General features: G+C 49.2%; 2 protein-coding genes across 6 annotated transcripts; one reads left to right on the top strand and one right to left on the bottom strand.

Annotated features, from left to right (window-relative positions):
• The first annotated feature begins 752 nt into the window (after nt 1–752).
• CEP68 (centrosomal protein 68) lies at nt 753–12,726 on the top strand. Of its 5 annotated transcripts, none has more exons than XM_038131896.1 (7): nt 753–771; nt 4,315–4,743; nt 5,243–6,694; nt 7,796–7,918; nt 8,144–8,240; nt 8,632–8,787; nt 9,491–12,726. In XM_038131896.1, the coding sequence occupies exons 2-7, from the start codon at nt 4,360–4,362 to the stop codon at nt 9,520–9,522; spliced, it is 2,244 nt and encodes a 747-aa protein (XP_037987824.1). In that variant the 5' UTR covers nt 753–771; nt 4,315–4,359; the 3' UTR covers nt 9,523–12,726. The 5 variants fall into 5 exon arrangements, with proteins under 5 accessions (XP_037987824.1, XP_037987823.1, XP_037987821.1 ...); XM_038131895.1 differs by lacking the exon at nt 753–771 and adding an exon at nt 780–1,104; XM_038131893.1 differs by lacking the exon at nt 753–771 and adding an exon at nt 1,189–2,219.
• RAB1A (RAB1A, member RAS oncogene family) lies at nt 11,163–25,412 on the bottom strand. Its single transcript, XM_038132187.1, has 7 exons — nt 25,257–25,412; nt 24,352–24,824; nt 18,135–18,207; nt 16,026–16,121; nt 14,572–14,667; nt 13,455–13,586; nt 11,163–13,203 (listed from the first exon to the last, which is right to left on the bottom strand). Exons 1-7 carry the CDS (start codon nt 25,410–25,412, stop codon nt 13,006–13,008), a joined length of 1,224 nt encoding a protein of 407 aa, XP_037988115.1. The 3' UTR covers nt 11,163–13,005.
• Nucleotides 25,413–25,578: the final 166 nt, after the last annotated feature.

The raw sequence follows: 25,578 nt of genomic DNA, 5'->3' as shown, positions 1-25,578 counted from the left end.
TCCTGGCTGTGAGCTCCTCTGAGAGCACCCATGTGAGAGCACTGCATGTCCAACTGCAGACTTACAGCTCCACTTCTTGAAGTGGCCCCAGAAAAGATATTCCCAGCGTGTTTCTCTAGGGAGAAAAATGTAAATAGGCCAGGTCCCAGATGTAAATGGGGCTGACTCCACTGGGTGCAGTAGAATAAACCTGGTTCCTAGCCACTGGGAATCTGGACCATAACACTGGGATGGCAGGCCAAGGAGTGTGCTCAGGACCAAAGAATAGCCAGGGACTTGGGATACCTGTGCTGTTTCCCTCACCCTGCTGCCAAACTGATGAGCAAATCCAGGATGTCTCTTTGGTCCTTCCTTGTTGTTATCCTATTGCAATAAAGTTCTATACCTTCGTAGTGATTTCTCATGGACAGAGCCTCACAGTACAGCCAACAAACTCCAGCTCCTTTTTCAACCAGCTAACCCACTCTTTTTCAGCACTCATCCTCACTGGACACAGCTGTGGCCTGTTAAGGGCAGGCCTGTTCCTAATCTTTGGTAATTAGTACAGCTGCAACTCCTCAGGGGTGAGATTACCTTCTGCACTATCTTTATTTTCTTACATTCTATCCCTTCACACTTCCTGGCCTAAAGTTGGGAACAATTTTGTCCAAAAAGTGCTTTATCAGACACTTGACCTCTAGAAAATCTCAGCATTAGCTAAGAAATAATCTCCAGGAGCAGGTGACATGGACAAAAACCAGAATCAGGCAATGGAGAGCAATAAGGAAAAAGGTTTTTATTTCTGCACGACACGGGCACTTGTCAGGGTATGTCCACTCCAGCCACCAAGGAGGGAGTGTGGCCAGCTACAAACCCCAGAGCAGCCTGCTTTAAAGCGTGGCTTGAGGATCTTCCCAGAAAGCTGCCCCGAGGGCAGCGCATGGCCGGCATCCCACAGGGATCAGCCCTGGGGGAGGTCTTGCAGCGGCACCGCATCCTGCAGCTGTGCCTGGAGGACACCGGGATCCCTCGGCCGTGGCGCGGGCACTCGCCGCTCGCGCAGGAACCGTTTCAGTCGGTTTGCAGCGCGGTGACGCCGCCAGAGCACAGCTCCGCCTCGGGAAGGTCAGTACGGGGGGTACAAGGAAACACCCTGCTGTTGAGACAAGCTCCACAAGGGCGCCCCGGGACGCTCCTCAGGTTCCCGGAGCCCGGCGGGACCCGGACCAGGCCCTGAGGGGCCGGGGCGGGTCAGGGGGCGGGGCCGGGCGGGTCAGGGGGCGGGGCCGGCGCGTGTCGCCCCCACCCTTCCCGCGCCGGGGTCAGCGCCGGCCGCGGGGCGGGGCCGCCCGCGAGCTCCGCTCCCATTGGCTGCCGGGCGGAGGGGACGCGCGTGCTGACGCACCTGGCGCTGCCATTGGCTGGCAGCGCAGAGGGGGCGGGGCGGGGCCAGCGCTGGGTGAGTGAGGGCCGGGGCGCGGCGTGAGGGGGGTCCCGGGGGGATCCCGGGGGTCCCGGGCCCCGTTCCCTTTGGAATCCCGGCACTCCCGGGTGCGGCGCCTCCTCGGCCTCTTTGCCTTTACTTCTTGTCTTTTTGGTTAATTGCCCTTTTTTTCCAGCGGTGGACAGAAAGCGGGCAAGGAGAGGAGCAGAAATAGCAACCTTCAGAATCCCGCAGGCCTGAGGGGCGAGAGCGGTGTGGGTTTTTCCCCAAAACAACCCGAGAAATGCTCCCCAGCCAAAGTGGAGCTGGTGGGAGACGGAAATTCCATCAGCATCCGCTGCGCTCAGTGCATTCCGTCAGCCAAGCGATCCCCACGGGCGGTGGGAGCCGCTGCTTGGATAGAGCCCTCCTTGTCCGCCGGCCTTTGTGCGGCGCCCTGGCCGGCAGGTCCCTTCTGACGGCGTGAAAAAGCTCAGGGATCGCTTTTCAGGAGAGATCCCTGCGGACCTTCCCTTTGAAATGAATGAAGTAGCCTCACTGTCTTCTGTTATCTAAAAACACGGCCACGGGTATCGTTTCTGTGAGACAATTGAGGGCTTGGGTGTTTGGGCTGTTTTCCTGTGCTTTTTGAGGCCAGTGGAAAGTTTCCACCGTGCCTGTAGGCTGTGGTCCTACATCCCTCCTCAGTCCTGCCCGAGGATTTGGGATTGCTTCTTCCTGTCGCCAGGGTTAATCTGGATGCGTCGCTGCCACTGGCAATCTGACCTCTGATTTTTTTTGGGCTTGTTGGAAAATGGTGAGAAAGCTCGTTTTTTAGACTCTTGTGTAGTTAGGAGTTGCACTTAATGGCAGTAGTGTTCTCACTTTGTTGTTAAATATGACTTTTTGCCTGATTGTTCTGTGTGTGGGGTGTGTGTGACATCCCGGTTGTGTTTGTGTCCAGGTGTGGTTTGGATATCCAGCTCCCTCTGAAGTTAATTGAAATCAGCTGCCTGAATTATGGACTTTGGAAAATGCAGCGAGATCTCTGGTGTCCCTTTAAATACCCTTACAAATCCAGCAGTAAGCAGATTTACTCTCACTCCTGTGTATTGGCAGGTTTCCTGGTTTCTCTTTAGCATCCAATTAGCTTCTGGAGATTTAATGAACCTGTGAACCAGCACTTGCTCTTTTTTTAAAGACCAATGGCATCGTAGAAATGTAAATCACTGCCTGCTGCCTCCATAAGATAACAAATGATCTTAACTTCAGAATATTTGCCCTCCTCCACACAGTCAGGAAAATAACAGATGGGTCATGACCTGTAAGTTTTATTTTATGTTGCTTAACGCGTGTTTTTCAGGTTTAAGGTCAAACTTCGATGTTTTTTACAGTTGCTTTTACTGGGCTGACACCTGACCCAAACCACCAAACGTGGTGGAGCTAACGATGTTCAAATCCCTTTGAATTTAATGTGGCATCTTAAAAATAAAGCTGTCCTAAGGTCGACTTTTGGTTACAGCACATTCACTTTTGAACTTTAGAGGCAGCTTTGATGCCTTGTTAAGCTTTTCTTTCTTTTATCTATATTTTTAAGTCACGTAACAAGGGCAGATTTATTGATTAAATTTTTTACAACAACCCCACCTCTTTGTGTGGAAATACAACCTTTCTGAGGGCACAAGAGAGCAATGCAATCCATTTCAGGTAGCGTGGTGTGCGTAGTGTTGGCTTTGGTAGCAATTTTAGGGGTGCACTGGGTGTCCAGCTGTGGGCTGGGGCTCTGCTCGTCCCCTCGGCAGCCGCTGCCGTGCGGGATCAGCTGCCGGCTCTGGGGAGGGGACAGGCGGCTGCGGGGACTGCCGCCGGCTGTGCCTGCGCTGGGGATTTGGTCTCCCCTGGAGACCCGGCGCGCCCTCCCGCCGCTCTTTGTTCCCGTGCCCGTGGGAAAACCCCGCTTGTGGGAGGGAGGGGTGGACCATAAAACGAGATTGTGACAAAAGAGCTGGAGGAGGGAGTGAGTATCGTCTTGTTGCCCACTTCCAAGTATTGTTTGGGAATTCTTTCTCTCCTCTTTTTCTTTTTTATTTTTTAAATTTAAATTTCATTTTAGTTGAGTTTGCTGTTGGTGCTCCCTTGGCTGGTCTCTGCTGGCACCAGCTAGGGGAGTACCAGCAAAACCACTCTGCTGACATTTCCCTGCTGCCAGCACCTTGGTTTGGGATAGAGTTGCTGGAGGAGGCTGTGTTGGGTCTCCTTCTTCATTTAGCTCATGGGTTGTCCTGCAGCAGCTCCTCACTCAAGCCCAGTCAGTGCAAGTATTTCCATTAATTAATTTCCCAAAGAGTTAATTTCATTAATTGAGGTAGAAGCTGCAGAGCTGAGCTCCAGGTTTGAGTTTTACAGCCTCCTACCTCCCTCTCTAACTTTTTATAGCTCTTCTTGCTTTTGGGTGGCTTCTGCTTCAAGGTTTTGGGTTTGTATCTTTAAAAAACAGTCAGCTTTCCACCCCAACAGCCTTCGGGGCTCAGCCACGCCAGGAGGTGCTTCATGTCCTAGTTAATGATGTCTCATTTGAGCCCAGTGGCCTCATGGTGCACAAAGTGCTGGGGACATTGGCCATCACTGCAGGACTCCGGTGCCTGGTGTAAAGCCCAAGTTTGTTCTTGGCATGGCCAGAGCTAGAATGAGATCTTCCCTGTGTGTCACATCCTTGGAAGCAGAAAATGCTGCTGAGATGTGAGGGTTTGCTCTTACCACTGTCCCACCTGGTGTACCAAGATGCTCCTTTATGAATTTCAGGGTCTCACCCCGATGATGCTTCAGCTGTTTGTTATTGGGCAAACCCAGTTTCTTGGCATGGAGACAAGGGGGGACACTGAGATGGCATTGCTGTGTGCTGTGTATTCCAGAGAGCCCGAGGCTCAGCATCGTCCTGTGGAAGAAGCTCTGTCCTGATGGCCGTGGATGTGGGAAAATCACCTTCTGAGGAGTCACTGAGCAGGAAGGCCGAGGGCGATGGGAGGTGGGACAGCACAGACACGGAGATGGACTTCCCGGAGCTGGCAGGGAGCCTGCACCAGCTTTTAGGGACAGAGGAAGCCGAGCCCAGCCTGCAAGGGACAGAGGGTGTGGCAGTGAGCAGACACAGTCACATGGCCACTGATGTTACCCATGGAGGCTCCAGCTGCCCCCCAGAAGTGTCTTCAGCATCTGCACCGAGATTTCCCAGAGCAAGAGCAAACTCCTCAGAGAGAGGGTTGTTAGTGGATAGAGCTGCTGATGGTGGCCCTGTGCCTTGTCGAGTTGGCCGCTGGTTCCTCTCCTCAGAAGAACAGCAGGTGAGAGGGTTTGTACCTGCAGGTGTTGCTGCACCACCAGGAAGTCCCAGGAGAGGTGGTGACTTGTTTGTCAGGGCACTCCCAGCAGGGGCTTTCCATCTCTCCCAGAGTGTGCCCACCCCTGTCTAGGCTAAGGTGTGTGGTGGGGAAGGGATTGGGCTCCAACACTCGAGCTGTAGCTTCCATTCCGTGTTGCCAAGGCAGAGCTGGGAACTTGCTCAGCACAGTGCTCTTTAGATAAGCCTCTTGCTGCCGGATGACTCGTGCAGCTTCCCAAGCCCTTGAGATGCCTTTCCTTAAAAGCAAACCCTGCTCTGAGCAGCTGCAGGCCATTCCACAGATGGAACAGGGTTCCACTTCTGCCTCATCTCATGGCAGGTTCAGGGTTGGGCTTTTATCTCCATATCCCAGCACAAAGGACCCTTTTGTCTGGATGCTGTGCTTCATTTCATGCATGCCTCTCTCCCTCCCTTTCCTTTTCCATCCCGTCCTTGGGCAGGTGAAGGCATCAGGCAGTTGGGACCTGTTGTCCAGCCCTCCCAGCAGGCACAGCTCTGCCGAGGAGAACATCCTTGCTGGCAGCTGCCACGATGCCCACGTTGGCCGTCGGAGACCAAGTCTGGGAGCTCAGTCCCCGTGTCCTTCCACCCCAGAGCTCCTGCGGCCCCAAACCCCGCCCAGCCCTGAGAGTGCCCTGCGGAGCCGCTCCGTGCTGAGCCTCTCTGCTCTGTCCTCAGAAGGAAATGGCCCCTCCGAGGAGCTGTCCCGAAGCTTGCCAGCCAGCACGGATGTCCCTTCTGCGGCTACCACGGCTGCCCAGGACCCGTGCTGCCGATGGGGAGTGGAAGGCAGGGCCCTGCACAGGCGGGAGCCCCCGGGCACTCTGCTCGATTACCGCAGCACCGTGGGGCGCATCCGGGAGATCTCCTCCTACCAAGCCAATTACTGGGCTTGTGCCATTCCAGATTCACTGCCCCCATCTCCAGACCGCAGCTCACCCCACTGGAACCCCAACAAGGAGTATGAGGACTTGCTGGACTATGCTTATCCACTGAAGCCAAGGTACAAGCTGGGAAGGATACCAGAACCTTTCCTCCATGACTCAGGAATAGGTCTGGACAGCTTTTCTACTTCTCCTGAGGCCATGTCCAGGTCCACCAGCACCTACGGCCGAGCTGGGCAGGCTCGGGGAAGCAGAGAAAATGGACTTTGGGAGTTTGTGGCCTCTGCAGAGAGATTCTCCACCCCGAGGCCTGGAAAAAGAGGCTGCTCAGGAGCTGTCTCGTACTTTGAACCTTCACCTATTGCCAAAGCGTCATTTGCAAGGAGTTCTTCCTCTCACCTTTCCAGAGGTTTTGCTAAGGATGTAAGGGTGGAATCATCTGGGCCAAGCTCACCTGGGCGCCCTGCTGCTGATGGGAGAAGCTGGGATACCAGAGGAAGCCCGTGCCCAAACTACACAGGGCAGGTGAAAAGCACCAGTAGGTTTTTACCCACCACAGGAGTGCTCCCCCTGAGGAAGGAGTGGGAGAGTGATGAAGAATTTCTTTCCTTGCCTCCAAGACTGAAGGAGCTGGAAAGGCTGGCTCAGTTTTTGTCCAGTCTTTCCTTAACTATAAGGATGCCTGGGCATGACCACCATAACCTTCCACATCACAGCACCAGCAAGGAGCCTCTTTCATCTAGGTTTGCTCCTTTTGAAGAAGTGAGAGGTGGGGATGACAGAGGGAATATTGAGGGTTATGCTGGGCTGTGGCGACACCGCGGCTCCCGAAAGCCCAGCCGGGAAAACACAGAATTACATGGCTGGATCCACAGGGATCCTCCCCGTGGGCTTCATCTACCAACTGGTCTCAGGGACACATTGGATGGGATGTGCCTGAATGAACTACGGGTCAAGGGGCATCCAAAGAAGAGCCAGCAGAGCGAGTCCCTTATCCAGTGTGTTAAGGTAGGCTGAGACCAGAAATAAAGTTTATTCTGGGAAGATCTTGCATAAAATGTGCCTGTCTTTATGGCAGGATTAATTAAACCTTCCCCTTCTGCATGATGTGTTCTGCCTAGCAGCTGGTGGTAATTTATGCAGGGGGGCTCACCAGAGCAGATAATTCCTTCTGATGGAGCAAGAGCCCATCTTGCTTTCCCTGGGGCTCAGTGTCACATGCCAGGCTGAGTGGAGATGTGGCACTCAGCTGGGTCCCCCAGCCCACATGTCCTAGAGTGCTGCTGCGCCGGGCAGGAGGCAGGAGCTGCAGCAATTCTGAAGGGTTTCCTGATTGTTTTGTGGATTATTAAATTCGTCCTAGCACTGTGCTCCCATCCTCCTCTCCATCTTCTTCCCACCCCAGTGCTGGGACGAATTTGGAAACGATGCTAGGCTGTGTGCACAGGAGTGTTGTCAAGTGCATAGCTGCAAACTCATCTCCTCCTCTGGTATGGAAATAACTCTGTTGATTTAAAAGCATCTTCTCTGTATTTGTCATGCCAAATTGCAATGCCAGAGAAAAGCACTGCTTCATGGCAAACCCCTGAGGAGCAGGAACAGGTCTTGAGCCTGATTTTGGTGCCAGCAGAGGCCCCTGGGTTTCATGCAGCACCTTACAAAAATAATCCCTTACCGAGATACTTTAAAAATAAATGAAAGCACTTAATTGAACGAGACAGTCCCTTGGGGAAACCAGCTGCAAATTAACTGTATGGCTCTGGTGAAGAGGATGAGTAGATCTCCTGGGCTGGGAGGTGGTGGAGGCCAACCTCTCCTTCAGCCTGGGTGCTACCAGCCTCCAGCACCTCTCCATGCAGACATTTCATGGTGGCCCTCAATTCTTCCCACACAGTGAGTGCTGTAACTGTTCAGGAGTTTTAAGTTTATTTTTGCCTTTTTCCCATTGACCCTTGGTTTCCCAAGTTTAAGGATGTTTGTGTTCTGGGGTTGGGGAGAAACAGGGAACAGGTTCTTTTCTAAACACCACTGGCTCACCTCTTCTTATCCCTGTGCTGTCTCTGTTGCAGAAATAGATCCGTGACCCCTTTTTTATGCTTTGTTGAGCAGATGTTTTGCTGCCAGCTGGAAGAGCTGATCCATTGGCTGTACAGCGTGGTGGATGTCACTGGCAGCTGGGTGCCACCCTCACCGGATGCTGAGAGCGTGTTGGCATCGCTGCACCGCTACCTGGTGGGTGTCACCCTTGCTCTGCTTCCTCCCCTCTCCTGTGCTGCAGGCAGCAAGCAGTGGGAAGCCAGGCATCACTGGAATGGTCCAGGGTGCACTGCGTTTGCCAAGCCAAATTTGGGAGCACCAGGAACCCGCTTGGCGGAAACTGCTCCCTGGGCAACCTGCCACAGGTGTGTGTTTCAAAAACCCGTCTAAGAAACGCTGCTCTTGTCCTTGCCGTGCCAGGAGTTCAGGAAGGATGTGGCCGACCACCGGAGCCTGACTGAGAGTGTGCTGGAGAGGGGAGAAGCCCTCCTGGACTGCATGGCATCGAATTCACCAGGTGAGGAGGAGCACAGCCTGGCCAGCACCACAGCACACACAGAATGGTTGCTCTGGTGATTTAGAAGAAGGGATTTCTAAGGGGTGGGCTGTAGCTGCAGTCACCAAAGGAGTTTCAGAGCTGCATTGTGGATGTGCTTTCTTGCACAGTTCCCAAGGTTTTCTCTAAGAAACCTGTTTCTGCATCTTCATGATGAACCTGGGGCCTCCTGGGTCAGTCCCCACCACCTGCAACTGCTGCATCACAATGGGGATGGGATGAACAGCACATTGCTGATTTTTAACACTTGATTTCCTTCCAAAGTCTGCCTGGATGAGCAGAACTGTCAGCTCTGACAAACACTGAATTACTGCATTCCTGTCACCTCCATTCAGGCATTTTTGCTTTCCAGCTCTGAAAGACACGCTGGCTCTGATTGCCAAACAGTCAGAAGAGCTCGAAAGCCACGCAGAGCACCTGTACAAGTCCATCCTGGCTGCTGTGGGCCCCGTGCGGGGCAAGGACGCGGGGCAGGACAAAGGGGATGCCGCACACGGCTGCTCCCTGGGTAAGCAGGGGCAAACCAGCCTTGCTGCAGTGGGCAAAGAGGAAGTGGGCAGGAAGAGAAACACTCGAATTAGCAAACATCAAACATCAGGCTCCATTGTTATTTCTTTGATTCTGTTTGGAAAGCCTGAGAAGGCAGCAGGGAGATTCAAAATAGATGCCCCGTCGTGTTTAACCATGTCAGGGAAAGAGCAGTGCGGGTGAAACAGCTGATGAAACCCAAGAGCAGGAGGGGAGCGATGGCAGCTCCGCAGGGACTGGGTAGGCAGGTCCCTGTCACTCAGGTCAGGGCGATGGCAGCAGTCCAGCACAGACACCTGCTCTGCCCAGATCCCTTGCACAGTGCAGGGAAGATGAGGAAAGGATACATTTTGGTTTTGTATTTTCTCAGAAACATTCTGGTTGCTGTATGATGGTGGGAAAGGGAAGCAAGTGATTTCAGGTATAGGGGCTGGAAAACTTGTTTGCTTGTTTCTTGACTGCTGCCCTTCAAAGAAAACTGGACGCAAGTGTTTCAGGGGTGCCAGCCTCTTAGAAGAGAAAAACAGTGTCTTAAGTAGTGTTTGGTTTGTTGCGGTTTTTGAATTGCTGTCTCTACCCAGCTGTACCCTCTGCACTGGTGAGATGGGGGAATAGAGCATGGGGTTTCTTTCTTTGTCAGACTGCAGTCAAAGCACAGCACCAAACACCTCATTTTATTTCAGGTGCTGCCTCTGTCAGACCTAGGCTGCGTTAGCCTATCTCAGGAGGACTGAGAAGAATTGCAGCAAGCACCAAATCACCTCCATCACCTCTTCAGAGATGCCAAAATTTATGTCCAGTTGCCCATGGGGCTGATTTCACTGTGGGTTTGTGCCATGGCTTGAGAAAGGTGCCCCGTACAGCAGGTGTCCTGGGATGTCCAGAGTTGTGTAAGGAATGTACAGCTGGCCTTTTCTGGTTTGTTTTTTTAACATAGCTTCCCTTTTTTTATTGAAGTGGGCTGTTCTGTGTTAGCAAAATGTCAGAAACAGTTTTTAAACTGAGCAATCCATAGTGTGCCGTGCGCTTGCTAAGTAAAGTCGTGTGATTTTAATAGCCCTGTTCTCATGGTTTGTTTATGCTCGTCAAAAATAGGTGCGAGAAGCCAAGAAATAGCAACTCCTTCTGGTTCTTGGGAGCAAACTGAAGGCCTGTTTATAATTACCACTCCCTGCTGAAGCAGAGCCTACTTAACTTTCAATTTTGTTATTCATAAACACAAAAAGCGGTAAGACTGAATCCAAATAAAATAATAAGTGAGTTCAGGCAGGGAGGAGCCAGGTTCTGTGTAACCTGCTGCTACCTGCTGCGGGCAGGAGCTGGGTTAGTGCTGTGCTGGTTTCCTGGGGTGAAGTTGTGCCTTCCCCCCTTCCAGCTACTGCAGTTAAGTCACTGCTGAGAACATTCATCAAGGGTTTCCACACCCTTTCTCCAACAGAAAAAGGGCAGCTCTGAAGCAGCATAAGGTAAGTGGCCAAAGAAAGTTACAGAATGTTGGTACTTGGCTTTAATTAACCTTTAACCTTAACGGTGATGATGTATTCTGCACAAGAACAGGATGATTTCCTCCCATTCCAATGAACAGAACAGAGAGAAGTTTCTGTTCTGTACAAGTGAGAGGTGAAAGCAAAGTTAAACTGAAGCAGTTACAGCAAATAATTCATTGGGGTTTGTGGGGGAGTGTAATATCCGTGGGTTTTGCGGGCTGTAAAATCTAATCCTGGCTAGTATAGGGCTCTGCCTGCACGGATATTACACAGACGAAGCAAAAGACGAGAAGCGCTCTTTCTCCACGTGGTTCTAATGTCTGTTTTATTGGCTGGAAAGGGACATCTGCGTGGAAGACCATCCAGGTGGAAAAAGAGGAAGTGGTCCAATCCCAGAGAATATTTATACCCGAGGGAAAGGGGGCAGGGATGGAAGACTGCAGCCAATGGGAGACCACTGAGGAGGGGTGAGGGGAGGGGTTACAAGGGCACAGACGACCAGGGAGTGAATGGAACATACCATATGAGGGAAAAGGGGTACAATCCATGTGACATAACATTTCAAATCACCCAGTGCAATACAACAACTATTTAGTGCACTTGCAACAGGGGAGGGTTGGTATTCTCCCATCTTCTACATCCTTGAAGGGCAAATTTTTTTTGCCCCTTGTGGCAAAAATAGTCAATATTCAGCTCACAGGTAAGAAACAACAGTGCCTTTTCCCAGGAGTTTTAGGCCTGCTCTACCCTCATCACACAGCTCAGCCTGACAACCCCAAGCTACATAATGGAACAGCACCAGCCCAGTGACCCATTGGTGACTGAGGGGGAAACAAAGAACCACCAAACACCTGGTGTAGCCCAACTGGTTTTGCAATGCTTTTATTTCTGTATATATTAACATTGGTTTGGATAGTATGTAGCAGGCATCTCGACATTGAAGTTCATTTGTGCACTCTCTGCAGGGAAGATGTTTTTACCCTCAACACACCTCCTTCTGCTTCACTTCCTGATCTCAGCAGTACTCACTGCTCCTCCTGCTCCTGAGGAGCAGCAGGTCACATTTATAATGAATTATACCAACAAGCACATCTCTACTAGAAAGCACATCACTTTATTGTGAAGGTCTCAAGTGGAAGAGTTCAACTTAACCATGACAATACTTTATGTATTACAATTGCCTGTTGATTTATGCAACTATGTTGAAGAAAGCTGTTAGCCAAAGTCACCCCCCCAAAAAAAAATCAGAGGATATTTGCACCAGTTTTAGTTTATACCTCACAACATACCTAGGCTATATTTTTACTATCACAGGGTGTATTTACTACTAGGGGAATGTTACATGGTCTTTCAAACATGAGACTATTTACAGAATAGGCTGAACATTTGAGTTTAGATAAAGCTGAACAATTTTACATGTATAGGAAGTGTTATAGGCTAGCTTTCCTGTGGCTTTTAGCTAGACATCAGGCACTAATGATTTGATTAGCTCTGTACAAAGAATCACACACCATCCAAAACCTCTTGGCTGCTGGTTAGTTCCAAATTGAGAAAGCGCCTACTTTGAGCAACAGTATGGTGGGGGCCTTGCTATCCCCATGTCACCCTCCTGGTGCCTCGCTGCAGAAGGGAATAGAAGCTAAGCTGTTGCACTAAGTCAGAAGGTACTGATTAAAAGAGGATGGAATTAACAGTATATAGAAAAGACATAATATACTGGTAGAAAGTCATACCTCCTCAAGGTTTCGCTGAAATCATTCTTGTTAGGGAAATACTGTTCTCTCCCCTGCTATGCAAAGCTGACAGGAATTCCCTACATAGAGTCCTTGAGAAATAAATTAAGTTCCAAGACTAAGTTAGGGAACTGTTGTACATTCAGAGTGCATTATGCCTCATGAACCTTGGCTGGGTGTTTCTGGTACAGCACGCGTGCCTTAAAGCACCATGACAGCTCAGGCTTTGGGGCCACAGTCACTGGGCGAGTTGCAGGGAAGGTCTGAGAGCCATGGCTGCACACACAGATATGTTGTTTTGTGCACAATGCAAGCCTGATTTCCCCCTTAGCCATACAAATTAAGACAATATTTATCACCATACAGTTTGATATTACTTCCAATAAGTACAATATTTATTAAACATTTTTTCAGTTTTGTTACATATTGTGCAACAAATTACAATATTCTGCAGCCACAAATTATATGCAGAGTATGAAGAAACTATTAATCAGATAGTGTGATCTCTCCATTTATAATTCTACAAGAAGGAACTAGCAAATCAGATCTTACATATATCTTACTAAATTTTATGCATGGAAAGTGACAGACACTGTTGTGCTGTTTGATACAAAATGGCTAAACTTCATCTTCAGAAGACTAAACCTGACATCTAAACATGCCAATAGAAACATCAAAACAAAAATACATCCTAACCAACCACAGGAAACAGTCTGGTATCAGGAAAAGCAACAAGGATTACACGTTTATAAACCAGCACACAAAGGTTTAAAACAGTTCTGAAAATGAAGTTAGCTGTCTTGAGTCAAGGGAATAAAAAAAAGTCAGTATTGACCATTTACAATCTCTGACCTTTGTGGAGACGGTAAGAATCTGTTGTAGTGCAGCTACATACAGTACAATTCAGGCAATTTTTTTTTTCACTTGGGTTCAGATTGCAAATTCATTGTTGTGAGACAAAAGGGGGGAGGCAAGTTTTTAGCAGCAACCTCCACTAGACTGCTTGACTGGAGTGCTCTGAATTTTAACATTGGACTTCTCTGCACCACCAGCTGTCGCTCCCGGACCCATTCGTTTTTTAATCTCGGCAGCCATGGTCATGAAAGACTGTTCTACATTTGTGGCATTCTTTGCACTGGTTTCCAAAAACGGAATTCCAAGAGAATCTGCAAATTCCTGCAAATCGAGAAACAGTGAACAGTAAGCTCGTAAACAGGTTCATACCTCACCTCATTTCCTGGAGTGCCACTGGATAACTCACAAGTTCCTGGATCCCACCCCACCCCCCACCTCCAGTCTAAGGATGAGATGCAGGGCATTAAACTGCCCCCATTTGTGGCACAAGGACACCTCCCTGCACTGGAACCTCTGTGCATGACAAACCAGAGCAGGGGCTCAGCCAAGCAAACACACGAGTCCCGACATACCTTTGCTGTTGTATAGTCTACTACTTTCTTTGTGGTCAGATCACACTTGTTCCCCACCAACAACTTGTTGACGTTTTCACTGGCATAACGGTCTATCTCCTGCAGCCACTGCTTGACATTATTGAAAGACTCCTATGAGATAAGAGAACTGTAAGCAAGGCCCTTGATGAAGCAGAAAGTTCAGCACTATCCCTTTGGTCATGACCAGGAAAGAGTATGAAGCACTGCACTTATGCATGTGATTCACAACCACAGTAGAGGACTCTCTAATGCTGCCCAACTCCCTGATGGCCTCGGGACAGGTGGGTCACCACAGGGGCCATACAGCTCCTTTCCCAGCCCTACACAATCAGCCCTTCCCACACTCTTCCTCCTATTATTTTTCCCTGCTCCATATATTGAATATTCTATATCTTCTACCATCTGGGGCTCTTCCTCCTCTTGTAGCAGAGATAAGAGATTTGGCACACAGCTGAAACCAGATGCATCCCACATATTTACTAAACATCAGGTGTTAGATGCAAGCCACCTTGTTGTAGATATGGTGGAACAACCTCTAACTCCACAAATGCTGGACTGATACTCCAGTTAGTGACTGAACACAAGTGTTCTTTTTCTATTAATTCAGGAAACCCTATACTTCCCAAGTGCCCTTCAAACAACTGCACCAGTTCTTCAGAGATCCTTTCACAGAAAACACTGGCTCAGTTGTATCTTGCACACAGGCTGACATTTTTCTGTTCCAAATGCTGGTCTTTACTGCAGACCACAGTTCAAGTACATTCAGAAATCTTTCAACAACTTCCATCAGTAACTCAGATTTCCTGCTACCAAAGGCAGGGTGAGAGGTATTCACACAGGACAATCAGTTACCTGTTCACCAAGTTTTAGGTTAAGCCTAAGATACAATTGCTTAGGAGCCACAAATCCCACTGCTCTCTTCACTTCTGTGTTTTATTTCTGCCAAACCAGAGTAAAACACAAACATTTAGCTTGATAAGCCTTAACACAGCCTGTACAACTACATCACTGTCTCCCTTAAGAGGTGCCCAGCTGTTAAATTCCCAATTTCCTCATCAGCCTGGAGAAACTCTGCAGGCACAGGTTTAACACATACCTGATCTGTAACATCATACACAACTATGATGCCATGAGCTCCTCTATAGTAACTGGAAGTGATAGTCCGAAACCGCTCCTGTCCCGCCGTGTCCCACTGCAAGACAAGTGACAGGGTCAGCTCCTGCAGTGTGGCTGAGCCAGTGCTCTGCATCAGCTTCCAGAAACACAGCTCAGCAGAGCAGCCATTTAACTACAACCACGCCACAGCTACAGCAGTGGTTCTGAAGCTGTACGCATCAAACAGGATTTGAGGAGACCACGTATTTTAACTGAGAATTACACTTTGTATGTACTTCTCTACTCATTTGTTTGGTTCCAGCCAAGTGTAGTCAAGAGATCTCTCTGGGGAAAACATTCAGCAGTTTTGACCCATGAAGAAGCCATGGTTCAATGGTCAGAAGAGCAAACACAAGCCAGGAGTTGAAAACCTGCTAGGAGTAACGTCAGAGAGCTGCAAGGTCTCTAACATGACCACTCCCTTCAACTTCCTTGGCACACGGGCTTCAGCAAGGTATTTAAAGGCATCAACTCCAACCAAACTTGGTTCCCTTCTCCTGCTGGGAGAGTTAAGAAAGGACATAAGGCACTTGACCTCTTCTCCCACCCAGGATGGGAGCAGACTCACCCAAACATTTCTCTCCCTGGAGCTGTGTCAAGAACAGGGCAGGCTGTGTATTAAAAAACAGACTTCACAGACAGATTTCAGCAGTGACAGCATTCCTAGTAGGCTGCTCTGTACTCAGGACAGCTACATTAGAGACTGGAAGCTCAAGCTCTGGCTGTAAGCTGGACTCTGCTCCACAACACTGAATCCCTGAGTCATTGCCTTCAAGTCCTGAGAGCCTCTGCTTGAGCTGGAAGCAGTGGCTGACAAGGATTGTCTGACCTTGCACAGATATTAGATTTCATCACACCAGTCACTCTTTTAGAGTGCTTCAAGATTAAAGAACTGCCAAGTCTCTTCCCTCTTCCCCTGTTTATTCCAAGTGAAAGGCCAAAAGCATAACCAGAAAACACTTCCCAGTGCTAAGGCAGCCAGGCCAGTTACAAGCCTTTGTGTCAGTTTTTCCATTCAGGTCAACAAAAGCAGTTTCCAGCACTTAAGACAGCACAGCCTGGTAGTAACAGCTGCTGTGGAATTCAGGCATCTTGGACAAATGTGTGGTATTCCTGCACTTACACAAATCCTGGCAAAATACTGCAGAACGACACCAGTTTTGACATGAGAGCACTTCAGCACAGAATCTCCTCTTCCAGGCAAACAGCCTTGATAATAAACACCCTTCTTTAAGGACAGGTACGTCTTGCAAAAACTGCCTCACTACTTGTAACAGGGAAAATAGCCCTTGTATTTAAAAGTATTTTTTAAGTACAAGATGACCACCAATAGCTATGGATATAACTCATGCTCCAACAGACTGAAGCATACAGGATTAGAGAAATACTACTTACTATCTGAAGCTTGATTGTTTTCCCATCTAGTTCTATAGTTCTGATTTTGAAGTCCACACCAATCGTGCTGATGTAACTTTCTGTGTACGTGTCATCCTAGGAGAGAGAGTGAACATAAGTCAAGGCAACTGCACCTCTTCTGCAGTCACCTACTTCATTATGCACCAGTCAGACAAAAGTACTTAATTTCCTTGTAAAACCAGCCTGATATCTCATGGCAAAATCCAGGAGGTGGCCAAGCATTTCCACCAAGTATTTACTTTTCAAAAATTCTGCAGCTTTTAAAAGCACCAATCAGAACCAGTCAAAAAAACCCTCTTTTCTGGAAATCCTGTACTGTCAAGTCCCTCTGAGCTGCAGTGTAAAAAACAGTCTTTGCTCATGGTGGTAGACTGAAGAGCTACTTAGAATAACCACAAAAGTTACTGAAACACATTTTTTTTTCTTTGATGGTTTTTCATCTGTGCTACACAGCAGCTACCTAGAACAAGTCAGAGGCTCTGTCTCAGTCACACATGAGTGTCAGATCCTCTGCTGCTGCAGCTGGTTGCTAAGGCAGGTTAGAGTTACAGCTGGAGTACTCCTGTGTCGATACAGGAGGGAAAGCACTGCCTCAGCAGCTTGCAGGGACCTGTCTGCAGTCTCCAACAGGCCCTAAGGCACACAAACTGCTGGGTCAGTCTTTGCTACCTTCTAGTGATTGTCAGCTTGTCAGCATGAAGCAGGTTTCTACTCTTAAAGTACCCAAAGGGTAGAACTTCACATACAGTGTACCACAAAAAGCTTTATGCAACCAGTAGGTATCACAAAAAGCAAGAGATTCCTCTGGGCTGGGAATGGAAGACATCTTAGGTAATACATCCAAGTAAGAAGAAAGTATTAAGCATTTCAGAATGACATGACATTTATTTCCTTAACATTTCAATACTCCAAAGGGTATGTTTGAAAAGCCTGAAGAAGTTTAACCTACAGCAGCAAGAAAACACAGGTGTGGTATGCTGTGGTAATTCCTTATGTCAGGGTAAAACAATTTAGTTGGAAAAACACATCTCAAAAGGAAAAGGCTACTCAGCTGAAGAAACATCAGATAACAGCACAAACTTAAGCTGGCTATCAAAAAAGAAAAGCTGGATTATTCACATGAAGCCAAAATTAATTCAAAAGTATCTGCAAGAGAAGCAGGCTAGACCACTCTGGGAATGCTGCTGCTCCAGCTGTGGTGTCACTTCCAACCCACTGCCTCCATACTGTGAGCAGAGCAGGTGACATCCTCCTACTGTTCGTCCTGCTACCAACAGCAGCCATAATGGCTTTAACTGAGGCCGTTTGTACACCCAGGTCACCACTTCACGTGAATATTACCAGGTACAACAGGCTCGTTCCAGAGGAACTGCTCAGGCTGTGAAAACAAAGCCATCACCTTGCAGCAGTGTCACACTCAAGTTTCTAAGTTCATGCCCCATATCCTGCTTCCCTTCCTCTCCTCCCAGGGACACGTAAAGCTGCACTTTGGCACAGACAGAGATAAGAAGTTCACTGGACTTCAGCTTTTTCTACTAAGAGCTGTCAAACCCATTTTACATTTTCTTGTTTACAGGCAAACTAGAGCCAGAACAGCTCACCAGCAATTTTAACATTCACTAAAGAAAGCAGAAAGCCTTATTATTCCTAGAGTATTATTTACATTACTTCTCTGACTAAACAACTGGTAGGTCTTTTTACTGCAGATATCAAACTTCATCTGCCTGAAATGTTCTTATCAAGTAGTAACTGATCAAGGTCTGTACTCCTCATACCTAAGGGCACACCTCCCGAATTCCTTCCATCCTCAGCATTCTACCACTACTGTAATGATGGAAGTTAAATTAAGGTACCTTGTTCTCAAGTAACAGAAAAATTAGAATTAATCTTAGCTGGACATATTATTATTTCTTTCCAATTCAGTGAAACAATTACATCAGATAGACACAAATTCAGAAGACAGGAGGAGTTTGCAATACTATACTTATTCTTTGGTATTACCAGGCCTGTCAGACATCAGCCCTGCTACCTGAAGGGAAGCTCTTGCTAAGTACCTCTTTTACACAGTTGCCAAGCATGATCACTTACTGCAAACCTAAGTAGAAGGCAAGATTTCCCAACACCGGAGTCTCCAATCAGAAGTAGCTTGAATAAATAGTCACTGCAGAAGGAAAAAAAAAATTAGGTCACTTAATGAAAAACACTGTCAAGCAAGAAGTTCCGTACAGCCAGTATATTATGGCTTTTGAGATGGGTAAATTAATTCACTGCTAGGGAAATCACCTACAACTCCAAGCTCCTCTATTCAGTTTAGAAATTCACAATTTACTTTGTGAAGGGAAGTGTGAGGTAGATGCTCTGAGCACAGCATTGTTGTGCAGAACTGTGCCTCCCTGGGAAGTTACTCTGAGGATAATAGAGGGACTATCAGCAGGAGTAGCACAGTCCTACCTCAGCCTTTGTGGTCTAGCTGAGATGAAAACCATGCCTTGCAACTGAATGCAAGCCCCCTTGTTTGGCTGAGTAACTCGGGTAACACACAGGTGGTGGTAGCAGCCTGCTGCCCCTCCAGGGCCATTATTTTTGCTTCTCTGGATTCAGAGGTTTGATTCCACTACCCAGCTTCACCAACACCAGGGAGCTGCCAAATGCAGCCATTTCCTTCCTCAGTTCAAGTTACTCATATTTAAGTTTCAGCAGAACGCAACAGCACAACTGAATACCCACCTTCCACAGCAGACTATGAGCAGTGACCAATACCACACCTGCGTTCCAGGAATTAAAGCAAAGCTCAAATCATTTTCAGATGAGGCTACATCTCTGGGGGACGTTGCATGTGGTATTAGTAATTCTCAAGACACATTGGAAGAATTGACAAAAATTGTGTTTAATGTTGAGTTTTCCCAACATTAAAGAATAAGCACAGTGTCACTGACCAGTCACTTCAAAGAGTAATGAAGATTTCACTGTTGGCAAAATATGAGGTTTTGTGTTAGTCCTAAGACTAATGGGGAAATTTCATGCTAGAGAGCAAGTAACAGAAAAAATAACAACCCACCATTTACAAAAGTTATTTTGCTTCTCAAGTACTACACTAACTCATTCTCAGTTGACAACTCTTTGGCCCTGTAGTGGCCCAGGACTAAGTCCTGTTCTCACTTAACCACAACAGCCATATTTTTATGTCCACTTAAGCAAGGAGAGGTAAAGATTAAGGATATGTGGAGTGCCTGAAGTCCACTGTCCCCACCTATTATTCCCTAGAATTGCCATTGCCTCTAGCTGGCAGGAATCCAGCCAGGAAACTGCATCCATCCCCAGCTGATAAAAGCCAAGCAGATGGCCAACCACAGCTTCTCACCACTCCTCTGCTCAAGTGCCTCTCACCTGGCTGGGCCCAGGCTGCAGAACACACCCAGCTGGAACTCCAGTCTCTGCAGCACTTCTGCCAAGACTAGAGAGGAGTCAGAAGTGCTAAATGTAGCAACTAATAACCCAATCCTTAAAAATGCAACCTTTCCTAACAGTGTACAGCTCAAAGCACTAAAGGGATGAAAAAAAAAAAAGTCAAAGGATACCTAGCAGTTTACAGTCACAGAATTTACCACTCCACCTGTCAAGTCATATACTACCACAAGGCAAGATGGCTTTAGGAGAATGACAATTAACCCAAACTGTTCAGGGAACCTAAGGTACATTACCCCACAACCCACACACCTCAGTAGGTTTGAATTGGCTGAAGCACTACTACAGACCAGAAAACTTCTCACTCCCAATAATAGTTTGGTCCCCAAGAGCAGGAGAAACTCTGTAACCTGGAGACCCAAGTAAAGTATGAGGGCTCCAGGACCTGCTCCACTGTTACACCTATGCATTGCCTTCTTCCACATCATTGAGCCTCAGCTTTCACTCAGCTCCTTCCAACTCCAGCAGGAAGTTTGGGTTGCTCAGGTCCCTACAAACACAGAATTTTCAGCAATCCTGAAGTCAAATTATTACTTACAGCTTGTAGCATGTTATAATCCCCTTGAGAATATTAAAACAAGAATATTAGCACTGTATTGCCTTCAGTAAAATTAATGGAAAAAAGTAACTCCTTCCTGGTAGAGGTAAGGCTTCAGCTGTGGGACTGAGATCCACTTAACTTCCACTTGCTTCCAAGAGTAATTCAGCTTCCCACAGACCCCCAAACATGAAAATATCTCTTCCTCTGTTACTCCTCATGCTAAGAGCAACTCCCAGCCAAACCTACTCATTAAATCCTTCACTCTTCAGCAGCAAACAAGAACAGTAACAGTGGGTACATAGAACAAATATTAAGCTAACACAGTAAGACCTCAAAAGCCTTAAATATTGGATCTGGTATCTTTGCTATTTAGCTGTCCCCTCACTTTGGGCTTCAGTATTTCCAGAATCACAGAGACATACAATGGTCTTTAAGCCACCTGCGCCAGCCCCAAAACCAGGGCCAGCACCAGGTGCACAGCTGGAAACAGCCTTTACTGAGTCAGCTGTCTCTGATCTTAGAAATGGGTGTTGTGTCACAAAAACCTAATCTTGGTGGTAAGACTTTCATCAGTTTGGGAATAGTTTAGATAAGACTCTAGGAACTTAAGGTTTTAATTTTTTTAGAACACTCCATATTCCAACATTGTAATGCCTTCTCTTCCAAGTACAGCTTAAAGCTTTAAAAGGTACAGCTCCCAAGACCTTTTAAAATACAGCAGGTGCGTATTTAGGGCCATAAGAACCAAATGTGCAGTTTGTTAGAGTGTGATGCTTGAGACAGCTCTTGGGTACAGCAACAGTTTAATTCAAATAAAATCTTTAAAAGCTATAAAAATTTGCAGAAGCCTATTTCTAGACTGAGCTACACCAGCAGAATATTTGGGTAAAGGGGTTCAACTGTAGCAATGCATCCAATAAGCCACACAGGTTATTTGGTATTTACCCCTGAAGAGCCACACAAACATTTCTGAAGCCACTGAATTTTGCTCTTTAAATCTGTAAGCTTAAAAGTCATCAGCTCCTCTGGTTTAGGGAGCCTTCATAAAGCTGTCTGAGCTATACAGCACAGCCCTCTCCACGCTCCTTGGGAGACAGTGGGAATTCAGGTTAATCATTCAATTATTTCTCACCATTTACATAAGCCAGTCATACTTGGGTCGTTTAAAAGAGCACACTGGAAGAGCATGTGCAACAAGAGAGGTGGGTATGGTGAGTAAGAGTGAGGCTTTCAAATCCTCCCCATAACTTCCTCTTGCCAGAGAGATAAAGGAGAAAGATGTTAAATGTAACTGCCTCTTGCCAAAAAAAGAAAATAAAGGCACCTCCAAATCAAGATGAGGACAGACCCGGCCAAAGCTGTGTGCAACAAGGGACCTGTGGGCCTCTAAGATAGTGCTGTTTATCTAATTTATATAAGGAGGCATGTGGGGATTTTTTAAATGCCAGGAAGGTTTTATGCCAAAACAGACAAGGCTAGGTAGTCACCTGTCTCCAACAAGGAACTGCTGGAATTGGCTTTAATCACTGATGTCAGCTGCAGGTTTACTGTAAACAGGTACTTACAGCAGCCTCAAGCCCCACTCTTTGTTCTACCACCCCAGAAATTCTGAAGAGGTGCATGACTGTCACTCTGATTACACTCTGTGTAAGTAAACAGAATCCAGAAGACACGATGCCACTTTGCATAGCAGATTGCTGTTTAGAAAGGTTAGAACACAAACACTTTCAGATGATTCCAGCAACCTAGGAGCTGTCACTCAATTGTCATCTACTAACCACCATCACCCAAGACTGAAACCCACCTCACTGGTATTCCCAAGCACTTCTGAAGAATGCAGAAAGAACCCCCCAAGATTTTCTCCAAAACCCACTGAGTTTCCTCATCTGTGCTGGAAGGTATCTAGAACAAGATCCAGGCAGAACACTGATCTGATCAAGATTAACTCCTGATCCCACTTGGCTGCTCTGGACCGGGCACCCCCCCAGCATGTTTATGCTACATGCAAGCTGCAGAAGGGCAGGAAATGCTGAACCTGACATGATCTAGTCACAACAGAGTCAATATTGACATTCTGCTCACTCAAACACCAGCAGGGAGGGAGGAACAGAGGGAACACATCCCAGTGTTGGATGGGCAGATGTTTTCAGAATTTAGCTTCCAAACACTAATTTTAGTATCACATCCACCCCTCTTCAGCTCCTTCACTCAATCTAAAAACTAACAGTCCACTTGGCTGTCCCACAGCCCTGAAGCTTCAAGGAAGCTCTCAGAAGCACAACTCCCCTTCAGACCTTTGCGTGAGCAGACCTAACCCCGTAGCTTTATCAGGAAAGCTGAAGTAAGTAGGTCTTTAGTCAGAAATTTTAACTAGCTATCCCACTGACTTCTGATGGGAGTTCTGGCATGCCCCAGAGAGAGGATTTGGGGCTGCAGCCTGATCTGAAGTTGTGATAGGGAAGTGAGAATGTCTTACATTATAGGTAAGGCACTTCTGAGAGGGCAAATGGACACATCCCTTTACAGGGAACACAAGGAGCAGTGTCATAATCCCTTAAATCTGATTCCTGTTTTAACAGGGATCCAACTACACACATCACAGTGACAGGTATTTTCTGCCCATCTCACCACACCCTTCCCATCTCCTCCCCTCATCCTGCTGACACCACCCTCTCAGGAAGTGGCAATTTAACACTTTGAGTTAATCTCAAAGTCCAGCTTTTCCTCTTTGTTTCACTTTCAAGAACTCAGCTGTGCTCACCACCAGGACCAAGCACTCTTCACTGAGAATGAGTCCCTCTGAAAACACTGTCCTCAGCACTCAGTACCTCGTTGCAGGGAACCACCCTCTGCATCAGTCTACATGGCTGATGGACTGCAAAAAAGGCAAAAAAAAAATCTACGGAAAAAGCCCCCTCCAACTCATTTCTCTTAGTGGCCTAACACTCTGCAGGCAGCTTTCCCACTACAAAACTCAACAGTCTGCAAGGAAAATTTGAGTTTAACTCTTGAGAGCCACTAGGACCGTGGGGCACCAGCAGTTTGTTGGTTTTTCATCCACTGCCAACCTCCAGCTACTGTTTTGGTGTTTTCCAAAGCTACACGAGCAAGTTTGTGATGTAATCTTGCCAAGATGTAACTCGAGTTCCTGGCTGTACCTCCTGGGTGTCACCAACTCCCTCACTGGCCGATGACTACTTGTTTGCTCCTCAGGTGATTTTAATGGACTCAGAGTGCTTGCAACCAACCCCACTGACGTAAGGACAGGAGCCATGGCCACACAAGTCAGGAGCCTCAGCTGAGAGAACAAAATTGTGGGTGTCTTCCAAGAGCAGCGTCCATGGATATCCAGAGCTGCAACGTCACACCACACGTGCATTTTAGTACCAGAGCCACTCCAGTGGCATCAGATGTGACAGTGGCTTCACCACCCAAACTGGGGTGTCAGCAAAGCCAGCATCAGTGAAAGGATCCTAAACACACCCTACAAGGCTGAAGGGTTGGAAGCACAGCAGCTGATTTTTTTAACCGCTTTCTAAATTAAGTCTAAGTCCTTCCTCTAACTCACACAAGAAAATCTTGAACAAAATAAAGTTTATTGTTCCCGACAGCTGCGGGCAGGACACAGTTCCCCGAGTTTCTAGAACAGAGACAATCCCCGGGCAGAGAGCTCAGACAGCCCAACTCCCAGGCAGGCCAACTAAAGAAAAAGGCCATGCTCACACAACGACCCTCCCAAAAACCCCTCATGTCGTCACCAGGCTTTCTAACCAAGTGCTATTTCAGCTGGAAACAGCCCCAAGAGCGTTCTATTATCAAGTCATAGCGTTGCAAAATCTACATAGGCAAGAAGTGTTTTGCAAGAGCCATGTGACACACACATGACTTGCAGCTAAAGCGAAGGGTGGACCCCTGGCTACGGAGCCGCCACCGGCCGGGGGGGATCGGCTTTCACAGGGCGCCGGTGTGCCCCCGGTCACTTGTTGGAGTCAAGGCCCCGATGTGGATACCCGAGGTTCGGGAAAATCGCCGCGGCTGCGCCCCACGGCGCTGCCGGGGCGGCGGATGGCGGTTCCCAGCAGGGACACCATTAACCCCCCCGGCCCCGCCAGGACCCACCCCCGGGCGGCCGCGCTGCCTCCCGCCCCCCCACCCCTCCTCCTCCCCCGCCGCCGCTCGGGCCCGGGCGCGGCTCCGCGGGGACCGGGGGGGGAGGGCTCGGGGGACTCGGGTCTTCGGACTCGCGGTCCCCCCGCGGTCCCCCCGCGCGGCCCCGGGGCCGCCCCGTCCCGCACTCACTATTCGGGGTTCATGCTGGACATGTCCGTGGGGCCCGCGGCCCGAGGGACGGCGAGCGCGCTGTGAGGGAGCGGTGCGGCGGCACCTCCCGCCGCCGAGGCAGGCGCTCCGCGGTGCGCTGGTCCGAGGGAGCCGCGATCGCCCGGCGCTCGGCTCGGCCCGTCCGCCCGCGCCCGCTCCGCGGCCTCCGCGCTGCGCCTCAGCCCAAAATGGCCGCCGGAGCCCGACCAGGAAACGGGGCGGCCGCTCGCCGAGCAGCGCTTACATGGCCGGGGGGCGGCCGAGGGGCGCGACGGGAAACCGAGTCCGCTCCGCCGCCTTCTCACGGCCGCGCCCCCTCCTGCGGACTCGCTCTCCCGGCGGCCGTTGCGACGGCGGCGACGCGTGCGCAATAGCCGGCCTTTCTTCCCTCGGCCCCGTCGGCTCGGAGCGGCGGCCGGCGTCGCTGATTGGCCGAGAGGCGCCGGCCGGGGCTGACGTCAGCGGGCAGACGTGGCAGCTCGGGCGAGTCAGCGCGCAGGCGGGGCGGGGGCGGGGTCTCGGCCCGCGAGGCGGGGCGGGGCGGGGCCGGGCCGCGCCCGCGCTCCATCCCGATCTCAATCCCGAGCTCCCTCCCGAGCTCCATCCCGGGCCCCATCCCTCCTGCAGTCCCTTCCTCCATCTGTGGCAGCAGCCCTCGGTCCATCCCGGTGCGGCCCTGGCTCGGCGTTATCTCTCCCGATGGTTCCCTTTGCCCCGCGCCCCGCGGGCGACAGGGCGAGCCCCAGCCCCGCGCGGGGCCTGGCGGGGTCCGGCACCGCGGGCTGTCAGAGCCTCCGCCGCGCCTGTGCCCGGGGCTGCGGAGGGTCGGCGGAGGCAGCCCGGAGGGCACAGCGTGCGGAACAAGGCTCGCTGGGAATGCGGACCGGCCTGCGGCTGCAGGGAGGCGGCGAGGAAAGGGAGACCCCGCTCCGGCGCCCGTTCAGCCGCTCCGCGACGGTGGCGGGCAGCGATGGAGGCTTTGCACTTTGAGGCTTCCCCACTTGGAACGTGGGTAGCGCATCTGGAGCAGCACAGGGCATATTTAGCTCCTCTGAGGCCTGTGTCCTTCACGTGAATTTATAAGTCACTGTCCCTTTTTTGCATCTTTTATTAAAAAAATCTGCCATTGCATCTATTAGCAAAACTTCTTTACAAGCATTAATCACATTTCACTACGTTCCTTAGGCACAGTAAATATTTCTACAC

This window comes from Motacilla alba, chromosome 3 (assembly GCF_015832195.1).
Source record: "Motacilla alba alba isolate MOTALB_02 chromosome 3, Motacilla_alba_V1.0_pri, whole genome shotgun sequence".
Classification (NCBI taxonomy): domain Eukaryota; kingdom Metazoa; phylum Chordata; class Aves; order Passeriformes; family Motacillidae; genus Motacilla; species Motacilla alba.
Note: the sequence above shows the minus strand (reverse complement) of the source record. Positions and strands in the feature narration are given on the sequence as shown.